Source organism: Temnothorax nylanderi, unplaced genomic scaffold, assembly GCF_030848795.1.
Source record: "Temnothorax nylanderi isolate EJ_2023f unplaced genomic scaffold, tnyl_v1.0 TNYL_tig0296_pilon, whole genome shotgun sequence".
Taxonomy (NCBI): Eukaryota; Metazoa; Arthropoda; class Insecta; order Hymenoptera; family Formicidae; genus Temnothorax; species Temnothorax nylanderi.
Window position 1 is genome coordinate 90,941 of NW_027249358.1, and position 22,047 is coordinate 112,987.

General features: G+C 31.9%; 1 protein-coding gene across 7 annotated transcripts in view; it reads left to right on the plus strand.

The window, feature by feature from the left end:
* Positions 1 to 22,047, plus strand: part of Gga (ADP-ribosylation factor-binding protein Gga) — a 195,070-nt gene that overhangs the window by 75,505 nt on the left and 97,518 nt on the right. For 2 of the 7 annotated variants that reach the window (XM_071719468.1, XM_071719471.1), the window contains one exon: positions 6,967 to 11,298. The exons of 4 other annotated variants lie outside the window; for them this stretch is intronic. In XM_071719468.1, coding sequence (XP_071575569.1) covers positions 6,967 to 7,059 — 93 coding nt within the window. In that variant the 3' untranslated portion in view covers positions 7,060 to 11,298. Of the gene's footprint in view, positions 1 to 6,966; positions 11,299 to 20,586; positions 20,853 to 22,047 lie in introns of those variants that run through there. One more of the 7 variants, XM_071719470.1, reaches the window with a different exon arrangement.

Here is a 22,047-nt window from a genome sequence, read left to right on the forward strand (position 1 = left end):
AGGATTTTTCTTTTGAGGGGTGTTGGGGGGCTCAAGAAAAGCTTAATCTCAAGTTTTCGACCTCTGTTTCCCGTGTGCTTTTTTTACGGGAGTAAAAAATGTGAAAAAATGGTTTTTCCGCGATAACTCGGTTTCTAATAAAGTTACAAGGTCGAATCGGAGCTCATTTTAAAGCTTTTTTTACGCTCTACAAATTATATCGTATGACATTTTTACGTATGATCGATTGTTTTCGAGACATCGAACGAGAAAGGGAAATAAAAAAGTATAATATTTAGTTTTTTTCTTTTTACTCATTATTGTCGTCCGAAATTGCAAAAATGCTTCAAATGAAACTTGTAGAGCGTAAAAAAACCTACAATTTTTATTTGTTATTCATTTCATTTCGTTGAAAATTACGCCTTGTAGAGCGCTTCAAAGTGGAGAGTCGTCGCCATCGCGTCAGCGGCGCGTTGTTTACGTCGATACGCGGCATCGAACGCTTTCGCTAAGATTTTCGACTTCATTGACGCAAAAAAGTAACATAATAGGTGTTTTTTATAGGATTTTTCCCGCTCTACAAGTTACGATCAGTGATATTTTGGCGTACGATCGATAGTTTTCGAGATATCGAACGAGAAAAGGAAAAATTGAGCATTTTTGTTCGTTTTTTTTTTTCTATTTTATCGTTTTTCGCACACGAATCTGTATAAACGCTTCAAATAAAACTTGCAAAGCAATAAAAATCGTAAAATGTTTTTATTTATTACTTTCATTTCGTTGAAAATTCCATATCGCACTACGCAAAGTTGCAAATAAATCTTGCAAAGCCTGAAATTATTGTAGCTATTTTGAAACCGTCAAGTTTTCTTAAGGGAATCAAACACGTATTTGCCATTGCAGATAGTTGTTTTGAAACGAAAATTGTTCATTACTTAATAAATAACAAGTTATTCGTATCTTGAACGTTTTGGTCGTGGCTGATTGTCGCCATCGTCTTCTTGAAGTTGAACCTTGTTCGGGTGTTGCTCGTCGTCTTCGTCGTCGTTGAAATAGTCATCCATCTCACTTGCCATAATTTCTGCCGGAGTTATCGAATTCAGGCATGTTTGTCCGGAACAGTGATAGCAAATCATCGAACATTTAATGCCTGCTTTTCGGCAACCAGACGAGCCACTGCAGTTTCCCTTGCATTTACATGAAATTAACTGCAGTAGCTCAGCAGGCGCAGGTGGGGCTTGACTATTTCAACGACGACGAAGACGACGAGCAACACCCGAATGAGGTTCAACTTCAAGAAGACGATGGCGACAATCAGCCACGACCAAAACGTTCAAGATACGAATAACTTGTTATTTATTAAGTAATGAACAATTTTCGTTTCAAAACAACTATCTGCAATGGCAAATACGTGTTTAATTCCCTTAAGAAAACTTGACGGTTTCAAAATAGCTACAATAATTTCAGGCTTTGCAAGATTTATTTGCAACTTTGCGTAGTGCGATATGGAATTTTCAACGAAATGAAAGTAATAAATAAGAACATTTTACGATTTTTATTGCTTTGCAAGTTTTATTTGAAGCGTTTATACAGATTCGTGTGCGAAAAACGATAAAATAGAAAAAAAAAAATGCTCAATTTTTCCTTTTCTCGTTCGATATCTCGAAAACTATCGATCGTACGCCAAAATATCACTGAACGTAACTTGTAGAGCGGGAAAAATCCTATAAAAAACACCTATTATGTTACTTTTTTGCGTCAATAAAGTCGAAAATCTTAGCGAAAGCGTTCGGTGCCGCGTATCGACGTAACCAACGCGCCGCTGACGCGATGGCGACGACTCTCCACTTTGAGGCGCTCTACAAGGCGTAATTTTCAACGAAATGAAATGAATAACAAATAAAAATTGTAGGTTTTTTTACGCTCTACAAGTTTCATTTGAAGCATTTTTGCAATTTCGGACGACAATAATGAGTAAAAAGAAAAAAACTAAATATTATACTTTTTTATTTCCCTTTTTCGTTCGATGTCTCGAAAACAATCGATCATACGTAAAAATGTCATACGATATAATTTGTAGAGCGTAAAAAAAGCTTTAAAATGAGCTCTGATTCGACCTTGTAACTTTATTAGAAACCGAGTTATCGCGGAAAAACCATTTTTTCACATTTTTTACTCCCGTAAAAAAAGCACACGGGAAACAGAGGTCGAAAACTTGAGATTAAGCTTTTCTTGAGCCCCCCAACACCCCCCAAAAGAAAAATCCTGGGTCAGAATTATGTCTTTTTTAAATGTATATAGTGACTGGACACGTGTTTATTTGTATATCTAATATGTACAGTGACTGGAGAATCTTATGTGGCCCTGAAAAGGGCCGTTTGATTCCACCTTAAGGCGGGAGGCGCTCACGCCAGACGAGGCAAGGCGATGTCTGCGTCCGGTGGAGCGGCTGGCACGGTCCCCATTGGCCGGGCTTCCTCCAAGCCGGAGGTGTCCCGGGAGGCGTGTAGGAGGCCCGGCGGTCGAGAGCCGGACCGTCGCCGTCGGTCTGCGTTGCTCGAGTGCCTGTGAGACCTGGGATGTCCGTTTGCACGCCTCTCTCGATGGTAGGTGTCTCCCACTCGGAGTCGCTGGTGCGAGGCCGGATCTGAAGGCCCCGATGGACTCGGGCCGGGGGTATGGTCTGCGTCTCCTGTGTGTTCCGATCTCCGGGCGATGGTAACAGCGGCGACAGCAGCGGAGGCACCGTCCAGCGAGGAGAGGTGTAGTGTCGGAGTCGTATATCCCAGGTGGTCAGCAGGTCTCGTGGAGGCCTAGTGGGCGGGCACGGTGGCGAGTCCAGGCGTATGAGCTTCCACGCAGCAGGGCGTGGGATGTCCTGCGGCTACTCGGGTTGTTTCGGGGGCAGCGAGGTGCGGGAAGTCGGTGGCCTCGTACGTTTCCACTGCGGCAGGATTTGCCGAATATCAAAACGCTCTTGTTCAGCAGCGTTCTTACTGGAGGGCTGCTGAGTGAGAACAGCTGAAGATGCCTTCGCTGCCGGCCTTTATATACAGGTCCTCGTTGAATTCTCCTTACGAGAAAGTCAGCCGCCTAACGATGAAAGCCCTTGTTGTGCTTTCAATCCGCGGTGCTAGGACCATGCGGATAGCACGTGCTCGACGCGCGTTCAGCGCGCGTGCGACTGGTTGCCGTTCCGCTGGCTCGACTCTGCGTGTACAACTGGTTGCCGTTCCGCAGGCACGATTGATTGTGTGCGGTCTGTTGACCGCCACAATGACTTTACCTTGATACTTTTATACGTAGAATAATGAAAGGAATCGATTGTTGTAAAAAAACGAAAAAAAGATATTTTAAAAAATTCTATTGCGTTTTGACGCGTTAAATTTTGCAAAATTGCAAATGTAAAAATTAATATTATTATTCGCTTCCTTTCATTATTCTATAAAAGTATCAAGGTAAAGTCATCGAAAAGTGAATACTTTACGAGATATTTCATATTTTATATTCAAAATATGACAAAATTTAAAATGTCTCAGGAAATTCTTAACAAAAGTGAGCTTTATTCCCATACAGCACAAAAATATTGCGTACATGTTGCAGCAATCTTCCGCCACAATGGTGCAATATTGCAGTTTCGGTGCGAACTGTTGCTGCAATCTTACTGCAACGCTAAAATGTCCGCCTTTAAGAAGATTGCAGCAAAACATCTCAGCAATATTGCAATGTACTGAATTTGTAAAAATTCATTGTTGCTGCAATCATCGGGGAATGTACTGTAAAATTATTTTTGTTTATGGAATATACACATCAGAAGCGTATATAGAGACATATAAAATAAGAAACTGCTAAATATAAACAAATGTTTGCAATTATTTCATATCCAAGAAATATAAAGTTACTGCACATAAATATATATAAATACCTGTATTTATACAAATACAATGCTTTGATCTAAAATACAATATTGTTAAATATTATATTACACATTTAATATGTATAACATTACAATATGTATTTTAGAAATGAAATCATTGCAAACTTTTTTTTATATGAAGCTCTTTCGTATTTTATACCATATGTACCAAAAGTTCCGGAATAGCCAATTATCTCAGAAAGTATTGGTTTATGAGAAAAATGTTTCTAATTTGTTGGAGAAATCAAAGGGGGCCAATGGACGATCTTATTAGATTTTGGATCTGGGACCTGTGTTGGACCCAGTAGAGTCCAAGTTAAATTTTTTAAATGGAAACCCTTGTTTTTTATTGTATCAGCCTTTTCTCCTAATTAATTTAAATAACTTTTGTCTGAAACATTTTTTTATTTGCCTAATACTTTTTAAGATATTCAAGGAAAACTTGGTAACTTTTTCAATATTTAGCTTAGGATATCTCGATAATTGTTTGTCGGAGGAAAAAGAATATTTATTAGAACATGACTTTTTCACTTAATTTGGTCTGAAGAATATGCTGTTGCAATAGTACCCCAACTTTTTTAAACACTTGTATACAGGGTATTCCATTGTCAAGTTTACAGTGCTGTATCTCGGAAACCGATGATTTTATCGAAAAATGTTTCAGACAAAAGTTGTATGGTTTGGAGGAGGACACATGATTCCGATGTAAGTCATGTCGTAGATGTCGTTTTCAAGAAATTTTAAAAGCGACTAATTTTTTAAAACTTTTTTTTAAATTTTGATTTCCATTTTTGCTTCCTCATAGAGGAAGCTTTGTTTTCATAAACTTCGTATATGGACCTTTGACCGCATATAAAGCTTAATCAACCAAATTTTAAAGAATTATATATGAAATAGGGGTAGAAAAGACCGAAGAAAAAATTGTTTTTTTAGTTTTCGATGCCAATGTGTTCAGAATGTTCTAAAACGTCGGAAAATCGTAATTTTAAAAAATGTCCGTATGTATGTATGTGTGTATGTGTGTGCCAAATTTACTGAAATTTCTATAACTCAAGAACTGATTAACCAAATTTTAAAGAATTATATATGAAATAGGGGTAGAAAAAACTGAAGAATATAATAGAATTAGAAAAATTGCTAATAATGAAGGGGTTACCGATTTCTATCTAAAAAAATCTACATGATTACTCTAATTTTCGCAAATTTTGAGATATCGAGCTTAATTTTTTTTATGGATAGAGTATCATTAAAGGTAGGTTGGTGTTGAATTTGGCAATGATCGGTAAAGAGGTTACCGATTTTTGCTTAAAAAGTGTACAAGTTATACATGTAATCTTATATATAAGGTATCATTAAAGGAACGTTGTTTTGAATTTCGCGAAGATTGTTGAAAGAGTTTCTGCCTAAAAAATATATAGGGTAGAATGAGGCGAATCGGATTACTAATTAGCACGATAAAACAAAACGTTTGAAACAAAACACTAACGAAAACTGTCTTATAACTTATATTGATCCGATTCGCCTCAGTCTACCCTAAGTTATTTGAAGGATAGAGTATCATTAAAGGAAGATTGTTATTGAATTTGGCGAGAATCGGTGAAGGGATTACCGATTTCTGCTTAAAAAGTGTATAAGATGTATATGTAATTTTATATAAAGTATCATTAAAGCAAGGTTGTTTTGAATTTTGCGAGGATTGGTGAAAGGGTTACCGATTTCTGCTTAAAAAATGTGTAAGTTATTTGATGGATAGAATATCATTTAAGGAAGATATTGATATATACATATATATATATATATATTTACTACTATTCATTAAGTTTAGAAGAAAATATCTTTTAGAAAAAGCACTACATCGTTTAAAGGAAGAAATATAATAAAATCAAATTTTTTATATTTATATGTGTTTTTTGTACATTATCAATATTTTTAAGTAGAGCTATATGATTTTTATATAATTCGATTCTTTTAATCATTCTGTATATAAAAAGATATGGTTTTATTTTTTATAATTTTTTCTTAAACTAATAATTTTATAAGATATTTTGCTCTGATATATTTTGACATAAAATATTAAATATTTTTTAAAATATAATTATATATAATTCTTATTTTTCAATGATCTTATTTCAACGCTTTTATACACAGAATAATGAAATATATATATACATACATATATACCTACCAATTAATGTATAAAGAGAACACAAAGTTGATTTAAAAAAATATTTATGAATTGGCTTTACAGAATTGCAAAACTCTTTTACAGAATTAAAGTACGCACAAAAATCTAGTGCAGAACACACAATTTCATATTAGAAATTGTGCACATGCAGGTTGATGTGATAAGCAGTATTGCGTGTAGCGACAGATGTATCGTAAAGATATCTCGTTAGACAAGGACAGATATAGGCCGGTAACATAGAAAACGAATTAGAACGGAATTAGAAATGTTGACATTATCGACATCGTGGAAGTTCGGCCTTCGCTATAGGATTTCCTTAAAAGTGATTTTAATATCTTATATATATATATATATATTTATATATTTATATATATATTTATATATATTTACGTAACCTTGACAATACTCTTCAAGTTCATACTAATATTGCTATGTAATGCGTTACTTGAAACCATACAACTTTTGTCTGAAACATTTTTCTCGAAAATGCATAGTTTTCGTAAAATTTAGGAGTTAATTCCATACTTTTGCCTAACCCTGTATATATATGTGTGAACTGATTTTCATTTTGTATATCGTGTATATATATATGTATATATATATGTATATATATATGTATGTATGTATGTGAACTGATTTTCATATTGAAACAATAAAATTTCACTCATTAGGTTTGTTCTACTTAGCTGAACTTCTTGCATAGTTCATTTTTTTCACTTTTTCTCTCCTACGTGAAAAGAAAAAGAGGAAAGATAAACCATGCAAGAAGTTCAGCTAAAAAGAGCAGGGCTATTGTCAGTGTGCACCAGTGTTACACTAGTTTTTCTAGTAGAAAACGCTATTTGTGTCCTAATGTTTCTTTCTATGGGAAATTGATTCCTTTCAGGAGCCGGTATCTTTGAAGTTTATGTTAAGCTACACGATGGACGACGAAACGTTTACAGAAATGGGAGAAGTGGATACATTACCTCATGTATGAAGTTTAATTGACCCTCTTTTGTGAGCTACATGCAACGCTGCACTCATATTCGTCGTGTGTGCCCTCAGTAGATCGAAAATGATAAAAATGTTCTGATTACTGCGATTCAACTATAAACAAGCAATTATAAAATTGTTAGATATTCTTTACACTTTAAGTTTAGAATACCAGCAGTTAAACCTCCATATTCTTAATAATTTCTCTAATTTTAATCTTTCTTTCAACCTCTAGTCTTATAGTTGCTAGACAGTATGTGGAAATATTTGCTGTATTACTTTCCGCTATGTGGCAAGTGTTTCTGCGTCTTGTGTACAGAAGCCCTATTTTAATAGTACTTGTGCAAAATGAAAATGTTGTTTCAGAATTTGTACGATGACATTATCATATATGTGACCAAATGACAGATGTAGAGATTTCATGTAATGAAGTAATGAGAGAACAAGAAGAGGTGTTAAGTTTATGAATATTGTATTGGTAGAATGCTAAAGGCATGCAGAAGTTCAATTATAACAATCGGAACAAATTAATAATTATGATTCTTCTCTTATAATTATGAATGTTATACAAACTATTTTAAGGCTCCTGGGTACTCACCGCGGCCATATTGAAATTATGACGTCAGAAGCGAGAAATGACACGTTGAAAATTCTTATATGTATTTCCAAATAAAAAGATATTTGCTTAAAATAACACTACAGATCACTTCAGCACATTTCAAAAATACTCCGAGCTGCATCCCTTTCCCTTGACAGTTATTAAACAATCGTAAAACAAATGTGATACGATGCAGGCTTATTTGCAGGCGCAGGTTTCGTATTGCCAACGGTCAAATTAAGGCCATTCTACAATAGCGTAAACGTAGTCGTAAGTGGTTGTAACATATTCAGAATGTATTCAGAACGCACTTTTATCGATAAATGCGCGCATTTAGCATATGGTTTTCGTCATAATGTAACGTAAACCATATGCTAAATGCGCGCATTTATCGATAAAAGTGCGTTCTGAATACATTCTGAATATGTTACAACCACTTACGACTACGTTTACGCTATTGTAGAATGGCCTTTACGTTGAATCTACAAGTTCTCGTCCGATCACTAAAGGCTTCAGTAACTTTCCCTCGGTCCGAGAACTTGGACCAAGTTCTAGCATCGTGGACACAGGCCTTTAGTCAAGCAATGTTTAGCGCGCCCAATAAGCAAGAAACATCAAGAAACATTTTAACTACATTACAGCAACGTTTTAACATTAATGCAATGTAGTTGAAATGTTTCTTGACGTTTCTTGCTTACTGGGCGGTCAGCGCGATAGTTAAATGGGTGACTAGGTTTCATACATGAAGATTCTTCATGGTTTTATATTATATTCATTTTACGGCTGTTTATTGATTGTCAAGGGAAAGGGATAAACCTAACCTAACCTCGAAGTATTTTCGAAGTATGCTGAAGTGATCTAAAGTGTTATTTTATGCAAATACATTTTTATTTGGAAATGGCATGCAAGAATTCTCAACGTGTCAATTCTCAACATTTCTCACAATTTCACAAGATGTCGGGAAGAGCCAAGGAAAGAAAAAAAAAGAATCCAAAACAAAAAATATACTAAATATCTCGCATAGAAAGAGCTCTGTAGGAGACAGTTTTTCATATATTATGTCAAAATAATTATAAATAGAAGCAATGAAATAAGATTCATTATGAATGTAATCATATAAATTTCAAACAATATATATTCCTGTATTTATTTACCGTACGTGTGCGCACACACGCGCGTACGTACGTACACAATTCTATAACACAATTGCACGTTATAATAATAATTTACGGCCGACTTCTTTTATTCAGAAATTATTCCAGAATTGGACATTTGGTTGTACAATCTGTTTTTCTTTCGTTTTCTGATCCTAACATGGTCGTGACAGATATGAATAGTAGGAGTAACGCAAGAGAAGAACTAATCTAACGGGAAATCTAGATTAGAGGACATCAACTGTATAATAATAACATTTTTTAGCGACTTAGATTAAAGAAGGATATTAATTTGTTCTATGAATATCGCGAGAAAACTAAAACGCAATGGAAGCACTTTGTCATATTTATTACATTACAAAATAATAATATGTAATACAATACATTTCTGTGTAAAATTATTTTACAAACATTCATACAGCTTATAACAGTATCACAATAAATATCACAAAGCAAAATTTTAAATACAAAACGTATTTTATGGTTAAATTAATGAAATATAAACTTCTTAATGAAAAACATTAAAATATTTTATTGATCTTTCATTATCTTAATAAAAACTAGGCAAAAATTATAATAAATATCAATAGAGAAGAAAGAGAAAAGAGTTATGAACATGTATCCTTGAGTTTGTTTAAGAGAGGATAAATAGTTTAGTGCATTGTGTTATCTTTGTTTCTTATCAATTAAGATATCGCTCTTTCTATTTTGATATTTGTCTATTCGTATATTTGAGAGTTTATCATACATGTAATATATGATTTACTTTGTAATATATGATTTAATAACTGTAAACCTATTTTAAGACTGAAAGTTTAATAAACCAAATAATAGAAGAGAATAAGAGGAGTTATATCATCTATATAAAGCAAAAAAGTTCCGTAAATATATTTTAATATTTTAATTAACAATTTAATTACTGAATTAGTATTCTTATATTTCGTATATATATATATATATGTTTAATAAATTTATCGAATTTCTAGAATTATTTTTTCTTAGCATAAATATAGAGGATATGGATATAAGAAGGAGGAAGAAAAAAAGAAGGAAATAAAAAAGAAGTAATGAAATATAAAGAAAGTGCAAATGTGAGGAAGTAAGAATAAAAATATGTAGATAATATATTAACATACAAAATAATTCTAGCCATTTAAACAGGAGAAAAGCAAGAAATTATATTTCTTTAACGATTGGAAAAAAAGTAAAATGATAGAGAAAAAAATTGAAGAGAATAATAAAGAGTCCAACTTTGTATAACGCTTTTACATGATACTATTTTTACAATACGCAATTGCACTTTTTTAATAGAATTGTATGATTTTTTCATAGATTTCTTTTATCACTTTATGTGTAAAAGTATCAAAATAAGATTATCAAAAAATTAGATAATATTTTACGACATGTTTTATAGTATGTATTATTGTAATAAGTTCTGATATGAGATACGAAATATGTCATAATGTATAATATTTAGTTTTCAATAACCTTTATATTTTAATACATATATTGACATATAATAATGAAAGGAATCGATTTGTGTGTGTAAAAATTGGATTTCATTATCTTTCAACTTTTTTACCTACCATTTGTTTTGGATCATGTTGATCATCATCACGGTTGTATACAACCGTGATCATCATAAAACAAATATTTCCTGTTCAAAAGATTAAATTGCTAGAATTATCTTGTACATGAAACACCGAAAGTAGATCAGTTTCGAAGAAATTTAAACTAAATACATAGAAAGTTGTTTAGACATCTTATCATCTGATTTTTCACAATCAATTAAGGAGGTTCGATGGCTTCATCGGGGGGAGTAGTGGGACGCGGGGGTTCTGGTAACAGCGCACTAGCGTTTGAAGTAGTGGGACTGAAGGGGATTGCTCTGATTGGTCGCCGCGTGTATAGTGCGTGCTGCTGTTCACGTCGTTCACGACCGTGGCAGTCTAGCAGACGAAAAATCAAGCAATTTATGCTTTAATAATTAATTTTTCTACGAAATGTGCGGTAACCTTCCCCTTTCTTTCACTCATTTATTTGTAAATTATTAAGTTACATATGCATATTTTTTTTCCTTATCATTTGCATTTTTTCTTGCACTTATTTCATTCTGAAGGTATGCAATATGTCATTTCCCATAAGAACCTATGTTAAAAAGTACAATTTTTGGAGTAAATTTTTTTCGAAACGGGACGGTGAAAAATTCCCAAAAAATTCACATAATTCTATTTTGCATTCCAGAACAACATATTAAAATTTCATGAAACTGGCTGCATTTTTATGTAGCCACTGAACCTCCTTAAACTACATTGGAAGATTTTTTGCGTTATTGTTATTTTATGTTAGTACTTACTTTCTTTATTACAACACAATATTTTTAAATTTATTTTACTCGAAATGACCATGTGGTTTAGTTTATTTATAATTTCAGCATTTTATATAGGATATGTATTAGAAAAGTTAATGCAATAAAAAAAAGATAATCATACGTAAATTATAAATATAGGATATGTGTAAAAACTAAAAAGGTATAAATCCTGTTAAAAAATAAAAACTGTTTTAGTATTTTATTTTTTATTAGCTTCATTTATTTTAGATTGTTTTATTAAATAAAATGCTTATTTTATATATTAATATAGAATATTGTTTTATTAATATTTAATAAAACATTATTTTATTTATGTAGTAATGATTAATAATTACTAATTACATCAAGAGACAAGATAGTGTCTCGCGCCAAGTACATGCGAAGCAAGACCGCACCGTGATCAAGAGACACGGTAGTGTCTCGCGCCAAGGACGCGCAGAGCGAGATCGACCGTGACTCTTTTACGCGACGCGACGAGTTGCGAGTACCAGAGATTTTGAGTCTCAATAAATGACTGAACGGATCGAATTCAGACTAATCTCAATCGATAGCTTGGGGTCGAATTATATGACCCCATGATATGTGTTTTTATTTTTCCTCTACATACCCTACGATTTTGTGATGCAAAGTCCGAAGTGTGTAAATTTTTATTAAGATACGTCGTCGTCAGAACGTCACTTTCACTTTTGCACCACAGCGCTAGTTGCGCGTCCTTTTCACTTTTTCGACGCTAGCGATGCTAGTATCGCTAGTTTCGTATTTTAAGAAACGTCGTCGTCGGACAAAAATGACGTCTGTACCTTTCCTTTTTTTGACACGAGAGCACAGTATAAACAGTAGCGACAATAAGGCACTAAGCGTCGGCACCTTTGATGTTGTGATTTGCAAATCACGTGACATACCGCCATAACCCTGGTGTAAAGAAGCGCCACATTTTTAAATGTAAATATCGTAAAATTAAAACTTAAAAGTAAAATATTAATATTTTGAAACTAAACATACCACAAAATAAAAGAATACATTTTTTAAAGGTTTATTTATAATTACACTTTATTATTTACGAAACATAATAAATAAAATGGTAAAAATAATAAAAATACACTTTGAAGATGAATTATATATATTATATAAATGTGTAATACAAAGTAAAATTTAAATAAATTTTACATATGCATTGTAGAAATATGTAATTAGAAACTTATTTTATTAAAAAAATAAAATATGTAGGGTTATGTGGGGTGATGTGCAACACTTTCACTCGTTGCTCGGAAAACATATCCAAAAATCAAATTCTTGAATATATCATGGCTGTATAATGTAGAGGAAGGAAAATACTAAAATTCTGCGTGATTAGATTTTCAAAATTTTAAATTTTTCCTAAAAATTTTTCGAGTTTTCAAAAACGTCTGTTTTAGCATTTTCAAATTTTCTTGGGGTGATGTGCAACACAGGTAAAATTAAGGTAAAAAATGCATGAATATCGACATCAATCGACTTAAATGTTAAATTTGGGCTTCTTAAATACAAATTAATCGAAATCTGGTGAACAAAAAATTTCACTGTGTTTTAATTGACCTTAAAAAAAAAATCATTTTTTATTTGATTTCTTATTTATTTATCGCTTAAAAATTAATATAATGAAAGGAAAAACGCAAAAAACTTTATTTTTCATCATCTGAATCGCAGTTGTCACAAGTAAAATAGTTGCGACCTTGCATGTCGACACATTTCACATCATGTTGCACATCACCCCAAACACGCTATTTTGCGCGGACTGGCGTGACACCAACACAATGTAAGAAAATCACAAAATCGCTTTGGATTATCAAAAGTACTTGAAAAACTAACAATATAAAAATATTTACCTATAAGATGACTAAAACCAATTCACGAAATCACTATGAATGTGAAAAGCAAAAATTACATTCAGCTCGAGAAATTTAACTCGCTTTTCGTACAGCAAACCAGGGTGCGTGCTATCTCGCGAGTTATTTATCTAAAACAAGGTACTGTCAACACAAACAGATGGCAGTATGCGGTTCTGTCAAATGTCGACATGCAGACCAGGAATCGGAAACGTTGCACATCACCCCATGTTGCACATCACCCACACAACCCTACATATAAAGTAAAAGATATAAGTAATCTTCAAAAGTATTATCCATATTTAAAAAAAAAAACTGTTATGAAGTTATAATCACACATTGATAACAGATTTGAAGATATTCAGTTGAAAACTAAAAAAAAATAACTTGTACTGAAAATAATAAATAATTACAATAATTTGTATTAAAAACAATAAAATAATAAATTGAAAATAATAAACTAAAAAAACGTATTTAATCAATTAAAAAAATATTAAACTAAAAAAAAAAACGTTTTTAAGAAACTTAATTTTATAAAAATTTGATGAAAACAAAATCTTAATACTACGTATTATATAAAATATATTGTTAATAACATATTTAGAGCATAGTTTACATTAGTTAGTACCACGTACAGTTAGTATCACATAGTCAGGATCACAAATAGTTTATTAATATCACATATAGTCAGTTACATTGCTGCCAAAGCCAGAAGTCAGGTTTCATTATTACAGTAATGGAATGAAGACAAATTATTATTACTACTACAAAGTACTTATAAAAAATTAAAGATGTTGCAAAATTACAGTTTTTTTATGACCTGATTGAGATCTGAAGCGTCTAGTGGCAAATTTTAATGTATAAAATAAACGTACTCTACTATACAATGTTAACAAGTATTGTTTTGGAAACTGTTCACAGGGATTTAAACGGTACTTTAGAAAATATTGTTAATAATTTTGTGACTATAAGTTTTTGTATAATAAAATTATATATATTATAAAAAAATAATTTTTCTAATGTTTTTATATATTACACAAAATTATCATTTGGCATTAATAAATCACCAAATAGATTTTCTTTTACAGAATTGTAAGCTCTATAAAAACAATAAATAGTGGTAGCATATATAAACCCGAATAGATTTTAGTCAACACTATGGCGGAGAAGGAGACACTGTATCGTAAATAATGAAAAGAGATTTCGTAAATTTGTATTTCTCATAAACAAGAGAATTGAGTGTACAGCATATGTTTAAAGCATAACCATTTGTCCATAATAAACGAGTAAATTCAATACAATATAAAAGAAGAAATGATAGTCCTTTCAATGAAATTAATCTTGAACATAATATGTAAATCTACTTGTCTTTAAAGATATCTTCCTTTTAATTCTTGAAATCGATAACTTTAAGTAAATACCTTAAGTATTATTCTCAACTGATAAGTTGAGTCTGCTATTTGGAAACCATGACTTGTATCCTTTCAGTAAAAGGACTATATAAGAAAACATTTCATATTCACATTTCAATATCATGCAGAATTGCGCAAGAAATAATATAACGTTTATAACATATATTTGGTATGGAATAATGCGTAAATTCCTTTAGGGTAAAGAAAATAAAGAATTGATTCAATGTAAGAATATGAGTGTAGATTAATAATTAATTCCAAGAACTTAATAACTTTATAAGTAATATAATAAATGTGAGTAATTCACAATTTCTTTGAATAAAGAGGATCAGAGAAAAGAATTTGTTTTATCTCGCATTAATCCATTTGTCACATGAAAGAAAGTATATCGATATGCAGTAATATTCGCAATAAAACCGAATCGTAATAAATATGTTGCCACGCAAAACTATGTTGCGAAGGCCAGTCAATACATAAGTAATTCGCAGTAATAATAAACCTTTTACAAAGCAGAACTATGTTGCTAAGGTCAATCAATATAAAGTGGTTTGTTGTAATAATCACTCTTGGCCATATAAAACTATGTTAAGAAGGCAAGTCAATATCGAATCGAATGTAAAGAGATAATTAATTTTAATGAATTATACTTTTGGTTGCAACCAGAAAAGAAAAGTACTGACGCGGACATCAGAGTCCTGAAGGGACTATCCAGTAATGCAGTACGTCTCGAAAAGACGGTTCTCGACTGTGGCAAGGTATTCGAAGTTTCTGGAACCAAGATCGGAAGACGATTGTCTACGGCGCCGCTTCTCATGATAAACGAATGTATATCGTAACTGCGGGTGATCATTGGTTTTGCCCCAGAAATCTAAGATTTACCTGATCAGTTATTTCGCAGTAACGCGAAAGTAATCTTCTGTTCGACTAAATCCTTTTGTATAGCATCGAAATGGCGGTCATGGTTCGTCTTCCTCTCTGAACAGAGACCAGTAATGGCGGTTGCTGTTTTGTCCACCTCATGGATTTCCAAGCAGCCAATGATACCGTGCAATAGTGTTTTCTTCCAAGTAATTTCTCAATCGAAATACAGATACAGGAAAGAAATAATGCAATCGTATCAACTTTCCGTATTTTACAATGAATAAGACTCGTAAGACAGAAAGCCAGAATTATACGCAGAGAGAAGTGACTCACGAACAAGAACGAACAGGAATGTCGCCGTTAGCCGGGCCGCAAGCCAGCGCATGCACTTCCTCTCTCAAGCGCTCCCCTCCACGCGTGGATCAAAAACGGTTGCGCAGAACGGTGTGCGCGGTGAGCGCTACAGACAATAGTTACTAGCGAGGCAAAACCTACCACCTTGAGTATGTTCACGGAATCAGTATATACAGTAGCGCAACTCCCTGTCGGCACCTTTGATGTCAGCGTGTACGAAATTCTACTGCACATGCGCGAGCTAAGTAAGTAACCAATCAAAGATCTGCTCTTTTTAGCTGAACTTCTTGCACCGTTCATCTTACCTCTTTTTCTCTCTAACGAGGAGAGAGAGAGAGGAAAGATAAATGGTGCAGAAGCTAAAAGAACAGATCACATACTACTGATCTTTTATATTACTTTATCTGCTTTTCATCATTTCTTCTTTTTTCTAACTTATTATATATATATATATATATGGGACGTTCCATGTCAACCGGGACAGGACCGTCTCCAAAATTCTATTGAACCGATTAAAATGGTTAAGGGCTTAAAATCTTTGTTTTTGTGTGCTTTATCAAGTACAGTGTGGTACTTTTTAAAATTCAATATGGCGGTCAAAATATGGCGCTTCATATGAGTTAAAAACACAAATCATATGATTAAATTGTTGTTTCTAATGGAAAAAAGAGGATACATAGCTTGTGAGTAGATAGCACTAAGATTTGGATGTGTCTAAAAAAAAATGGCGGATCCAATATGGCGGACAAAAAAACCAAACTTTTACCAAAATTTATGAAACTCAGTATTTGGGGGTTTTTGAGGTCGCTGATTACGAATCCGTTCATGATTTTTTAAAATTCAAAATGGCGGATCAAATACGGTAAATAAAAAACAAAATTGTTGACGAAATATGTGAAACTTAGTATTTGGAAAGCTCTCTGCGTTAACAGGGTTGAGACTGTCTTCAAATGTAGGTTATGAAGCCCGCATTACTTTTTTTAAATTTTTTTTTAAATTTTTTATTAATTTTTTTTACTTTTTTGAATTCTTTTTGATTTTTAAATTTATTTAATATTGTATAGTAGACATAATTTGCGTTGCATCAGAGTAGCGTTTCACTTGTAATCTTTTTGTGTCAGTCGGAATGAAAGAGTGTCCATGTTGGATTTTGGTAACACTAGGAGCTAGAGAGAATCTTTTTGCAAGTTTTTTTTGTGTCCTACTGTGCATTTCTTTGCTGTACTCAAAAAATGTTATGATTGCAAATTTATTTTTTGCCCAATTAAAAAGGTCATGCGATGTCAAGATTGCCTCGGATGAGCAAGCTCAATCATTCGAGGCAATCTTGACATCGCATGACCTTTTTAATTGGGCAAAAAATAAATTTGCAATCATAACATTTTTTGAGTACAGCAAAGAAATGCACAGTAGGACGCAAAAAAAACTTGCAAAAAGATTCTCTCTAGCTCCTAGTGTTACCAAAATCCAACATGGACACTCTTTCATTCCGACTGACACAAAAAGATTACAAGTCAAACGCTACTCTGATGCAACGCAAATTATGTCTACTATGCAATATTAAATAAATTTAAAAATCAAAAAGAATTCAAAAAAGTAAAAAAAATTAATAAAAAATTTAAAAAAAAATTTAAAAAAAGTAATGCGGGTTTCATAACCTATATTTGAAGACAGTCTCAACCCTATTAACGCAGAGAGCTTTCCAAATACTAAGTTTCACATATTTCGTCAACAATTTTGTTTTTTATTTACCGTATTTAATACGCCATTTTGAATTTTAAAAAATCATGAACGGATTCGTAATCAGCGACCTCAAAAACCCCCAAATACTGAGTTTCATAAATTTTGGTAAAAATTTGGGTTTTTTGTCCGCCATATTGAATCCGCCATTTTTTTTAGACACATCCAAATCTTAGTGCTATCTACTCACAAGCTATGTATCCTCTTTTTTCCATTAGAAACAACAATTTAATCATATGATTTGTGTTTTTAACTCATATGAAGCGCCATATTTTGACCGCCATATTGAATTTTAAAAAGTACCACACTGTACTTGATAAAGCACACAAAAACAAAGATTTTAAGCCCTTAACCATTTTAATCGGTTTAATAGAATTTTGGAGACGGTCCTGTCCCGGTTGACATGGAACGTCCCATATATATATATATATAAGATATAATGTATATAAAATATAATGTACATCTTTGCGATAAAAAACAATATACAAATGTGATAAAATGTTGAGAGAATCTAAATAATGAAGCAAATAACATGTAGAGTAAATATTTATAATAATAATGTTATTATAATTAAAAAAAATATGTATAAATATTTTTTTATCTAGTCTATAAATATATACATTTATTTATTGAAATAATATATACTATTTATATTATTTATACTACATAATACTATTTATATACTACATATACTAAATATACTATTTATTGAAATAATATATACTACTTAAATCAATATCTTAAATTTTTCTATTAAAAAAATACAAATATATTAACCGAAATTAATAAATGGAAATCAAAGTACATTATTTGTACACAATAATAAAAATATGTCGGAAAGAGAATTTATTTAAAAACATTAGAAATATGCATTACAAACACATCATCACGCATACATACACGTATATATATATATATACGTATATACATTTTTATATTATTTATATATATCTATATGTACCCGGATAGTTAAATTTGTCAAGAATAGATTTAGAAAATATCTATAAATTTTAAGTCCATTTTCTATTGCTCAACTAGTGCAGCCATTTCGTTCAGTTATAGAAAACAGACCCTTGAGAGAGTGTCGACAGGAATATAACAGGATCTGCAGAACATAATGATAGATTTGACTGCAGAAACTGAGCAGCCGTTTCGTAATCATTTAAATAATTGTATTCCATTTAAATATTTACTAAATGACAGATTCTTTTCGGTTTCTGCAGACAATCTGTTATCAGATTATATCGACAGAATCTGTCAGCAAAACACGAGTTTAATGCGGATACAGATGATACTGGATCTGTTGTAATATCTGCTGCCAATCTGTTATTGTCATACTATGGGCAATTTGTTTAATATAGGTATATATATATTCTCCACAGTTGAATCATTTGTCCATATTGCTATTTGATCCAAATTTTGATATAAGGCAAAAAAAGGTGCAAGAGAAAAATAAAATCTCTCTTCTTTAACCTGCCAATATACTTGCCATGATACTTAATATGTAAGAGATGCACATTTATGCAATGGGGGAATGCTCCGTCTTCTTTGTAGTCTTCTATTTATTTATGCGGCAATTATGACTCCTTGCGCGAGAAGCACATCAGACACCTATTTACGTTATAAACAAAATATTAGATAGCAAGATTTAAAAATAAAGATAAATATCTTATTTCATATTTTATTAACACAATTGTACGAATATATTACAAGAAAACTATAGTTAAAAACTATACATATTGTACATATAACAAATTATATGTAACAATCAATTTTAAGAAACTTTAAACCTAAAAAAGACGAAACAATACACATGCATATGGATATATGAGACGCGCACAAAGTACATAGTTATAAAAAGTTTTACATGACAGTTAATTTCAAGAAACATTAAATCTAAAAGATGAAACAATAAATCCATGCATAAGTGACAAAGCTAAATGACACACACACACATACACATACAAAATACACAGTTATAAAAAATGTTATGAGTTAATTTCAAGAAACCTTAAGCCTAAAAGACAAAACAATAAACTCGTGCATATAGATATATGACACACACACACACACACACACACACACACACACACACACACACACAAAATATATAGTTATAAAAAATGTTATGTAGGTGTTAATTTCAAGGAATCTTAAGCCTAAGAGACGAAACAATAAACCCGTGCATGTAAATATATATGACGCACGCACACACACACATACAAAATACATAGTTATAAAAAATGTTATATGACAGTTAATTTAAATAAACCTTAAACCTAAAAGACGAAACAAGAAACCTATGCATGTAGATATATGACACACACACAAAACACAAACTTGGAAAAAAAGTACATTACTGTATAGACATACATGCATATAAATATATATTGTTAAATATATCTTTATTTCTTCTCTCCTAACTCTCAGTCATTTGTCTGTACCTCAGCTACTCGATCCACCTCGGTACGAGCCAAAGAGAAAGCGAGAGAGAAGAAAAATTGTCTATAATAATTAACCCTGTATGATTTCATGGAATATATAAATCGCAAACCTAAAGAACAAACGGGAAATAATAAGTTATAAAAGATAATCCATCATTTGACTACTAATTAACCGAATTTCATAATAATGCGCATATATAGTGAAAATAAGACTGCATGCATACAAACAAGTAAAAAATAAGTCAGAAAATAAAAGAATTATAAATGTAAAATATTAAGAAGTTTTCTATTTTTTTTAGTGACTTTTTTATCAACATTTTTGGGTGCTTTATTATGTTGAGACAAAGTATAGTAAATACGCATGCGCATAAATAGTTTTATTAAATACACTGTTGGAAAATTTGGACATGGTGCTTCAAAAGGTACGGCTTGTGCAAGTTCAAATAAATATTTACCAATATTTTTTTGGAAACAATTACTTTCAAAAGTAGTGACAAATATTTTTTCTAATTCATGTATATAAGAACAAAAATTATGACTTGCTACGTTCAAATTTCCAAATTGATTTTCTTCTGTGGTAGTAAAAGCTCGAAAAGAACAATATAAACTAGTATCATCTATGACAGTCTTGTTTTCATTAAGATAAGTTGTACACGCTTCACATGTATGTATTTGTAGACATTTCTTTATTAAATACCCGCATACATATCTAAACGCATTTTCTTCTGGCAGGTCCATATTGTAATAGTCATGATTGGGGATGTCTAAAATTGGACGCGCCGAAGATGGAATGAACGCAGAAGATGATGAAGGACTCGAACATGATTGATCTCCAATTAAATTTAACATTTCATCTGTATCTACAGCACAATTTTGCGTATCTGTATGTTGTAACAGTTTCATACTGAATAATTTTTTAAAAGCGCGAGTAAACTGTATTGGTGTCGGATTTAAGCAATTACCGCCTTGTTGTCTAATAGAACCAAAAAAATTTTCAATACAGTCTTGATTTATTCTTCGTGTGCGAAGATATGGAAAATCGTAACATTTTAATTTATTCCAAAGTAGCATTATACTTTTAATTGTTATTTGCCAGCATTCAAAACAATTAACTCTAACACGTGAACCTTTTTCATTAATTACATTTATATTTTTCATAAAATTTATCATTTGTTCTAAGAAATTAATTTGTTTTTCGCTTCCTGTAAATACTTTTCCATATTCTTTAGGGTTATTTATTGCAAAGGAATTTAGAATATCAAATAATTTGTCAAAATGATCAATGAAATCTATTGTTCCTATTGCCTCACTTGAAAGAAAGCCAGAGGACATCTGAGCTACACATGCCTGCAGCTACGCGATTACTAAAAATTTGAACGGCATATTTGACTTTCATTTTTTGAAAACTGGTAGGTTCAATATGATTTTTAGATAGTTTCGGAGCGGTTTTAATCCATTGCTTACTATCTATGTTATAAAAATCGACAATATGAGTCCATAAAGCAACTTTGTCCATTCCAAATTCTATACGATGTTTGTATAAATTATCGCGTGTTCTTTTCATTAAATGGGGAGTATCGAATATGTACAATATTTCAAAATCGTCAACTAAAAAAATTGAATTGTTTATTGAAATGCCCAATTCACGAGACAGCTGCATGAAATTAGACCTCATATCCGAAATTAAAGCATGCACGGTAGCACCACAATTATGTAATTTACGTATAATGTCAAATATAATAGGTTTTAATACATCTGCTCTACATGTTGTTTCAACAAAACAAAAGCAAACTGGAAGTTTCCAATCACCTGCAATGCTGCGTGCCATAACAACAAAAGCATTTTTTGCAGGTTTCGCTGATCTCTCGTTGCCTGTATTTTCAAATCTAACTATTTCATCTTGTGAAAGATTATAAAATAAATGAGCTTTTAAACTCATTTCATCGATGCACAATATACAATGACGTTCTAAAGGCGGTAATGAATTTAATTTTACAGATAAAGCGTCAAAAATTTTGTTGTTTATACCGGGTTTAATTTGCCATGTGTGCGTGAATGAATGTAGACCACGAATGGAAGGTAATGCAAACTGTTTCCTAAGTTCTCGATAATTTCGCGGACTTAAAAAAAATAAGCTTAAAGCAAACCGTTTAAATTCAGGACTATATCTTCTCCCATGTTTGCTTTTAATTT